The 8,447-nt window shown below is 53.6% G+C and overlaps 1 protein-coding gene across 1 annotated transcript; it reads left to right on the top strand.

The window, feature by feature from the left end:
* Positions 1-896: 896 nt before the first annotated feature.
* Positions 897-7,717, top strand: BSX (brain specific homeobox). Its single transcript, XM_054997166.1, has 3 exons — positions 897-1,161; positions 4,776-4,972; positions 7,454-7,717. Exons 1-3 carry the CDS (start codon positions 897-899, stop codon positions 7,715-7,717), a joined length of 726 nt encoding a protein of 241 aa, XP_054853141.1.
* The last annotated feature ends 730 nt before the right edge of the window (positions 7,718-8,447 follow it).

Below are 8,447 nucleotides of genomic sequence, written 5' to 3'. Positions count from 1 at the left end.
AACTACATCTTCCCACTCTGGGATACTTTAGAAATTATATTTTGGCATTGCCAGTTACTTTATGAGAGGACGTGTGGAATCAGGGTAGGACACATGCGGAATTCACATGCAGACTGCCTTGCACAATGGTCTTAGCCAGTGTGCAGATGTGCCGTCAAAGTTGCAACCAACTTATGGCAACCCCAGCAAGGGGCTTTCAAGGCAAGTGAGAAGCAGAGGCAGTTTGCTATTGCCTCCCTCTGCAGAGCCTTCCTTGGTGGTTGTCTCAGCTTACCTGCCGCAAAATCTCTGCACATGTGGTCACCACCCATGATGATACACTCAAGAAGCAAATTATTTCTCCACTCGTCCCTCAAGTTTGCACTGAAAATCTTGCTGGTGTCTAAGGTGCCACTGGACTCAAACCTGGCTATTTCTCTACATGGATGTGTTTAGGGTATAGAGGAAAAGAGATATAGAAAGGAGAAATGAAGGGTTCCTTAGACTGCCATCCTTTCCCTTGTCTCCCGTGCCATGGGCATCCATTTCCCACCGCGGAGCCGCTCTTCTTAACCATCTTTGGCTCCTTCGCGCCCACCCTCCATTCAGCACCACGGACAGCGGCGCCCTCCCTCGCGAACTCTCGCCATTCATGTGGGCGACGTTGGGCAAAAGCGCGTTCCCTCCGCCCTGCTAGTTCGCGATTGGTTCACTGGAGATCCCCTCGGAAGCGGCCCTCGAAGGCACAAATCCCCCCCACCGCCCCGAAAGCCCCAGACCCACCTGGCTCTTCTCTCTCGGCTCCTCCACACCGAGAGGGGAAGCAGGAAGGCGGCCGGATCGGAGCTTCACCCAGGGAGCCCCGGGGAAGGCAGCGCCTCGTCCCAGCCCAGCTCCGTCTCCAGCCCCGGGAGGAGATGAACCTCAACTTCACCTCGCACCCGGTGCACTCGGTGTCTTCCCAGAGGCCGACCTCCTTCTTCATCGAGGACATCTTGCTCCACAAGCCCAAGCCCCTCCGAGAAGTGGCCCCCGAGCACTTCCACGGCCCCTTGGCCTCCCGGGTGCCTCTCCTGGACTATGGGTACCCCCTGATGCCAGCCCCCACGCTCCTAGCGCCACACCCGCACCACCCGCTCCACAAGCCGGACCACCACCACCCCTATTTCCTGACCACCTCAGGTAAGCCTCTCCCTAGGGAGGGTCGTGGGGCCAGATCCGGAGAGGAGGGTTTACGGGGGGGTGATGGGGAGCGGCCGCTGCCGAATCTTGGACCTCCCCGGTGTTTGGGCTAAGCGAAGGCGCAAGAGCAGGTCGGTTGGGGTACTTCGATGCTGCTGGCCCCGGTTTTGGTGCATTCCTGGCCTTGACAGCAGCACCGAGGGGGCCCTCAAACTTTCTCCCCATCTTGTTCCCCCTCTTTGTTCTAGTTAGCAAAGTAACAGAGAGTTGACCAGCAACGGCAACTTTTGAGTCCTTTTCTCCTTTGAAGAGAGAGGTCTGCGTCTCTAGGCCAGGGAAAAAAAAGGATAGAGCGAAACGTCGGTGGAAGTTTACCAGTAAATACCTCCAAAACAGATACGCAAAGACGGCCGTTTCAGGCAGACCACCCCGGTTACTTTCCGTTGGTTTTACTCAGGCTCCTTTGTAAGAGTCCATTTCATAGAAATTGACTTTCCAGCGAAGGGCGTTTGATCTTGCGATTTTCTTGGGGATTGGTAAACAGCAGACTGAATTCGAGTCCAGGGGCACCTTAGAGGCCAGCAGGATCTCCACGATGTAAGCTTTCGAGAGCCAGAGCTCTCTTCTTCAGACAAGGTGTCGCTGGACTCCAATCCTGCTGTTTTACTGCAAACCAATACGGCTACCCACGTAAAAATATCATCAGACACACCGGAATCGTCTTCTGCGACTTTATAGTACCGTTTGTGCTTCTCTGAACTCTGAAAATCCCATCTAAGTAAATTATTTTAAATTTTATAGAAGCAAATGTGTGCCCCCCACCTCCCGCAAAAAAAAAAAAAAGATTGTAAGAGGTTCTCAAAGGAGGAACGAAGAGAACAAAAATGTGGCCACAGCCATATCTTAAGCAGGGCCTGCTTTAACGGATCGGTATCACACGGACTAAACACATTGGATTTTTCTCCCCCCGAAGGAATCAGATAAAATATTCGCTGCGTAATTTTAGAAATTGTTTAGGATCTGTATTTTAAAGGAAAATGGGCTGAATTTGGGACCAGTTCTCTCTCTTTTTTCCTTTGACGAACACTCTGGTGTTTGCAACAGATTAAATAATAATAATAACTGGCTAACTGTTGATTTATGCGGAATCGGTTTTGTAAATGCGCTATGGAATGGAAAGGTGGAGGAAATTGTTCACCTTCGCAAATGTCCCAATCTTAACGTACCCCAAGGGTAACGTTACTCGTCTGAAGTTCAAACGGAGTAATTCGAAATTAAATACGGGAAGAAAAATGGCATCCCCTTACCAGGAAAAAGAAATCCTTTTTAGTTTTTGAAAAGCTCTCCAAAATACATTCAATGAAGCACTAAAAAGATGTTGATTTTTCTTCATTTATTTATATTCCGTCCTTCCTTTGAACTGCAAATACATGACGAAATAATAATAATAATAATAACAATAACAGAAGTGTAAAATAATAGAAGCGTAATATACGAGCACTGAAAATCCCCGGGCTGAACTGTGACACAGCGTAGACTTCGTCTCTTTACCTGCCTCTGCGTGATCGTAGAATACGCAACCAGTTTAATTCAGTTCAAGATATAAAATATTCTCAATGATTTCAATATACATGGGCAGCCTCGAAGGGTCTGGAGCAAAGCGAACGTGTGTTTTGAGTCAAATTACACTTTCGGAGTCGCATTCGGGGAATTCCAGTGTCACGTGTAGATGGGAGGATCCGATGGATCAGGGCCACTTGACTGAGAAAGGGGGATTAACTCTTCTCGCCCTGCCTCCCCCCCCCCATTGATTTAAGAGGGGGGGGACTGCGGGCCGAGAAATGTTTTTGTGTATCTGGATAAGCATTTCACTACAAGTGTTTCCGCACGGTTCCTCGCAGCTGATGCGCGGCAAACTTTGGCTCAGCAACAGACCCCCAGGCTTCCCCAGGGAGTCCAGGGCCCCTTGGTGAAGAAGAGGCCGCCTGCATGGAAGAGGGGGAGTTATTTTAGGCACAAGCTAAAGAGAAAAAATATTTCCTTGGAAATCTAGTTGGTCTTTACGGTGCTGTTGGACCCGGACCTTGCTGATCCACGGCAGACCAACACCGCTACCCACCTTAGACTATTCAGTGGTGGTGGTGGAGGGGGGCAATGGGAAGAGAAAGCTCCCAGCCCCTTCCGAATTGACCAGCTCAAAGGCAGATTTCCTTCACGGGAAAAACTTTCGGAGGACCCAGAGAGGCGTGGGGGGCACGTCCTTTTCCGAGAAAGCCCCGCTTCGACTTGGAGAGGAGGACACGCGAAAGCACACCCACACATGACACCTAGGGAATCCGCTTACTCAAGCAAAAAGTGGTCTACGCCACACACACACACACACCCTCCGGGTTAAAGGAAAGGGGGCTATCCTTGAGGTTTGGATGAAGATTGCGCGTAACCCATGGCGAAGGGTGGCAGGCAAAACCATGGACCAGATGCCACAGACAGGCCCTGGGAGGGGAGCTCCATCCGCCAGGCAGAGGCTGCCTGGAGCTCTTCCCGCATTGTGGTTCACCTCTCTGGGAGGAACAAGATCCGGGCCCAGTCGCCCCCTAAAGACTAATTAGATTTCCGAGCGACGAGCTTTCCAGGTCAGGGGTCCCTTAGTCCACCATGCCCTGGAAATCCAGTTGGCCCTTCGACTGCAGACCAGCATCGCTGCGCACCTGGATCTCTCCTGCGCCGCTTCTCGCTTTTGGACTCCCCAACATTTCTCAGCGCATAAAGGGGAGCTTTCAACGCCTCGTTAGCGAAGCGGGCAGCCGAGGGGAGGGGAGCGGGAGAGGCTGGAACAGAACTGGGGCGGGGGGCTCTGTCCCCCCGCTCCCCAAAGGAAGCCCCCATCTGGAGGGGCGGAAGAGTTGGGTGTAGGGGGGTCCCTACTCCAGGGTTTACAATTCTAATTTAATTCGGGGTCGGGGGTAAGGAAGAGAAGGGGCTCCGCGCCTTTTGTGTGTTTTCGCGGAATGGGAAATGCAGGCGAAGGGGCCTTGTGGGTGTTTGTCTTTGTGTTTGTGTGTGTTTGTGCGCGTGCATGTACGTGTGCTTGCGTGTGTGTGCTTGTGTGCTCGCTGGTGGTGGTGGCGGGGAGAGGTTTATTAGGAAGCGGCATTTGGAATTCTTGAATGGGATTCTTAGAGAAAGAACAGAGTCCAGCAGCATCTTTAAGAATAACCAACTTTATTGTAGCATAAGCTTTCGAGAACCACAGCTCTCTTCGTCACATGCGTCTGACGAAGAGTGCTGTGGTTCTCGAAAACTTATGCTACAATAAAGTTGGTCTTAAAGGTGCTACTGGACTCTTTACTATTTTGCTACTACAGACTAACACGGCTAACTCCTCTGGATCTATAATTGGGGAAAGAGCGCATTCCAAAGGGAAACGAAGGCTCAGGGAGGCCTAGCAGTCAGCATGGTCTAGCAAGGGAGCCCCTCTTCAGAGGCAGTCTACCCTGGAATGCCAATCGCCGGGGGATAACACGCAAGAGAGGGCTGTTGGGGCCGGATCTTTGGTCCCGCGACCCAGTAGGGCTCTTCTTGTGTCCCCCTCCCGCTCCCCGCTCCCCCTGCAGGGGTGCCAGTGCCCGCCCTCTTCCAGCCGCACCCGCACGCCGAGCTGCCGGGCAAGCACTGCCGCCGCCGGAAAGCCCGCACCGTCTTCTCGGATTCGCAGCTCTCGGGCCTGGAGAAGCGCTTCGAGATCCAGCGCTACCTTTCCACGCCGGAACGCGTGGAGCTGGCCACGGCGCTCAGCCTCTCCGAGACCCAGGTAAGACCGGGGGTGGGTGGGTGGGAGGGAGTGCTGCCAGACCGGACCCAGGCCCGTCTAGGCCTGCATCCTGCCCCATGGAAGGTGGCCAACAGTGGCCAACCCTGCAGGGCCGGCAGCAACGCATAGAAGCTTTCTCCTGACAATGGGGTTCAGAGGTACACTGCTTCTGGATGTGGAGGGTCCCTTTAGTCCCTTTAGCCACTGATAGACTCTCCTCCGCGAATCTTTCCAAGCTCCTTTTATGGCTGTGGCCATCGATACATCCCCTGGCGGAGAAGTCCACATTTTAATCGCAGCAGCTCCTTCCCGTCGGGATTTTAGGCTCTGGACTTTAGGTCTTCGGAGGGGGTGGGCTTTAGATGAAAAGAAAAAAAGAATCCTGGGACACTCGCTTATTTCTGAATTCCAGCATAAGCTTTGCTCGCCCGCAGCCCCCTTCTTCGAGGCCCGGAGCGGATCCTCACCAGGCAGGCGTTTTTACGCAAAGCTATCAAAAAGTTTCAAAATAGCAAAGAGTCCAGTAGCACCTTTAAGACTAACCAACTTGATTGTAGCATAAGCTTTCGAGAACCACAGCTCTCTTGCATCTGACGAAGAGAGCTGTGGTTCTCGAAATCTTATGCTACAATCAAGTTGGTTAGTCTTAAAGGTGCTACTGGATTCTTCACTATTTTGAGACTACAGACTAACATGGCTAACTCCTCTGGATCTAAAAAGTTTCAAAACACACGTACTCATCTCACCATTTTTTCACAAGCTTACATAAAATAACTGCCAGGTGAGGGTCCGTTTACCGGATTTGAAGAAGTTGGCTGTAGTTGTAATCCGCCCTGAGCCTGCCTGCGGGGAGGGCGGACTAGAAATCGAATAAACTAAAGGAAACAAAGCTTCTGCTAGAATTGTTTTAAAAAATTTTTTTGGTTAAGCCCTGTTTTCTTTTCCCCTGGCCTTTCCGCACAGGAGAAGGCAATTCGGGATAACGTTTCCAAAACAGTAAAAACAGAAGGAACAAAAATGAGAGGCATTGCAAAGCGGGGGGGGGGGGGAGATAATTTATGTAATCAGTGCGCAGTCACTGCCCGTCGTGCACAAGCACACAACGGCAAAGGGCCCCTGGAGTGCAGTTTCAGTTATATGGAAGGGGTGATGGGCAGGTCTAGGATAACCAGGGACAAACGACGTGACACGTGTTTAGGTTTCCACTCAGACGTGCGCTGGGACTTTCGTGCCCGCAGCTTTCAAAGATTTGAAAACCCCGCTCTAAACCTTGTAACCAGCGGGCTGCAGGCCGGAGCTTCCTTTCTGAACCGAGGCTAAGCAGCATTGGCGCCCGGGGCTAACACGTAGCACGTGAGAAAGGAAGCCATCTCTCCGTACGTCTGAAATGAGGGAAAGAGAGCTTCTCTGGAGAGGAGCTGGCAGCGCAGGCCAGGCCCCCTCTGGCTGAGGGTAGCCTTCTCCCCCTTCCTCGTGCTCGGGGCAGCTCAAGGTTCACGCGTTCAGAATATCTGTAAAGCATGAACGGCTTGAAAGGGGGGATAGAGACATTCATGGGAGGGGGGACCCTCAGTGGCGACTAGCCATGGTGGTTAAAAAAAGGAAGGAACCTCCAGGCTTAGAGGCAGTCAACCTCTCAACAACGGTGCTGGAGGCATCACGGAAGAGCCATTAAGAGGCAGCGGCAGCTTGGCCTCTGTCCCCTCTCGAGGAACTGCTTGGCCACTGGGGGAGACCCGATACTGGACTAGATGTCCCACTAATGCACCCGGGCTCTTCTGATAGTTTTAGGAATAGCATGTCAGGGAGAACTTGAAGGCTGCCCCTCCTCTTTCCCTGACTCGCTAGCTTTCTGCCTGCAGGGAGTTTTGAACAGGGATTCAGCAGCCCCACGTGCGACCTCCTGCAATGTGTCACTCCGCGGCTGAAGGCACAAGCTGACCCTCGGGTTTCAAACTTTTGACCTTCCCCGCAACCAGCAAACTTTCTTCTCACTTCAGTCTCTGAGCATGTGCAGAGTGCTTTCCTCTCCCCACCGAGGAACTGTAGCCTGTCTTCTATAGGTGAAGTTGCGGGGAGGAGTTAACATTAAGAAGCCGCGGGCAAGCCCAGCCCGGCCTCAGTTTCCCGCCTGTAAAAGTGCAAGACGAGGCTTTCGGAGACCGTGGCCAGGTGAAATGAAGGGGCCGGAGGGTCGAGGCGTGTCCTCCACTCCGCTCAAGAAAGCACGGGCGTCTTCTTGTCTCCCCCCCACCCCCAACATTTTACGCTCTTCCCTCTCCCTATAGCGGAAACCCGTTCCGAATCCGAACCCGCCACTCCGAACCCGAACCCTCCTTTGCAAGCCAATCGAGCCTTTCTGCTCCTGTTTGCATGCCACCTCGTCTGTCTTCCCGCTCCCAGCCGTGAACGAACCCCGTCCGAACGCGGGTTCTCCGTTCAGACGAGCGCCAGAGCAAACGCGCCCACTTCTCTTTGCAGGTGAAGACGTGGTTCCAGAACCGGCGGATGAAGCACAAAAAGCAGCTGAGGAAGAGCCAGGACGAGCCCAAAGCGCCCGGCGCCGAGGAGGGCGCCGAGCAGGGAGCCAGCGAGACGGAGCCCGAACCTTCCTCGGACAAAGCCCGCACCGCCCCCGAGCCCCGCAAAGGCGCCCCTCCGCCGGCCTTCCTCCTGGAGGAGGCCGACGACGAGGTGGACATCATCGAAGGCGGGGAGCTGTGTGGCCCCCAGCACCTCCTGTAGGGCCCCGGATCCCGGAGGGGCGCGGACTTCTGGAGTCAGGCGGATCGGACCCGCGTCGCCCCATGTTCACACGTGCAAAGCGGCCGTGCGGCTCTGAATGGGACCCAGGCGTGGCCCGTGCAGAAAGGCCACAGAAACACCTGTGAGCTCGTCAGGTTCAGAGGGGATCCAGCCCCCCCCCCCTCCTTTTAGTACTGGCTGCCACCGACGGTTGGTGACCCCGTCGAGTTAACCTCGCACGGTTCGAGAACGAGGGTTGTGTGAATGGGGTGGGGACACGGACTGAAACCCGGGGAAGATGCGGGACTTTCTAGATCCACTGAAATGGGGCGGGGGGGACCGGACTATACTCAGCCGAGTCATTTCACCAGAAAGAAAATGCTCAGAAATCCATCAGTTCCTGGACTCTTTCGTGGGGCTTTTCTCGTGGGTTCAGTTTCTCACCATCGTCATAAATGCAGACCTACAACAGGCCCACGGGTGGTAGAGGGGGTGGAAGGTTTCGAAATGGGAAATGCACCGTTTTTAAGGCACACATGCAAACTAACCCTCGATTCTAAGACGTTCTCGGTCCATCCTGTAGTCGACCATCTGGAAACAATACGCCGATGCATTTAATACATTGCAATTGTCAGTCTACCGCGCGATGAGCGCTCGCCTTCCCTAGAGGAGGCAACCAAACTGAAGGGCACGATCCCCAAAGGAGAGTTACGCGCCTTTGCATGCCATT

The sequence above is a fragment of the Eublepharis macularius genome, chromosome 14 (assembly GCF_028583425.1).
Source record: "Eublepharis macularius isolate TG4126 chromosome 14, MPM_Emac_v1.0, whole genome shotgun sequence".
Lineage (NCBI taxonomy): Eukaryota > Metazoa > Chordata > Lepidosauria > Squamata > Eublepharidae > Eublepharis > Eublepharis macularius.
This window is presented reverse-complemented; position numbering and strand designations above follow the sequence as displayed.

What these genes read in the sequence shown, in the direction of transcription:
- BSX (XM_054997166.1), top strand. Translation starts at nt 897, where the DNA reads ATGAACCTCAACTTCACCTCGCACCCGGTGCACTCGGTGTCTTCCCAG. An exon ending in CTATTTCCTGACCACCTCAG is followed by an intron (nt 1,162 to 4,775) that starts GTAAGCCTCTCC and finishes CTCCCCCTGCAG; the next exon opens with GGGTGCCAGTGCCCGCCCTC. An exon ending in TCAGCCTCTCCGAGACCCAG is followed by an intron (nt 4,973 to 7,453) that starts GTAAGACCGGGG and finishes TTCTCTTTGCAG; the next exon opens with GTGAAGACGTGGTTCCAGAA.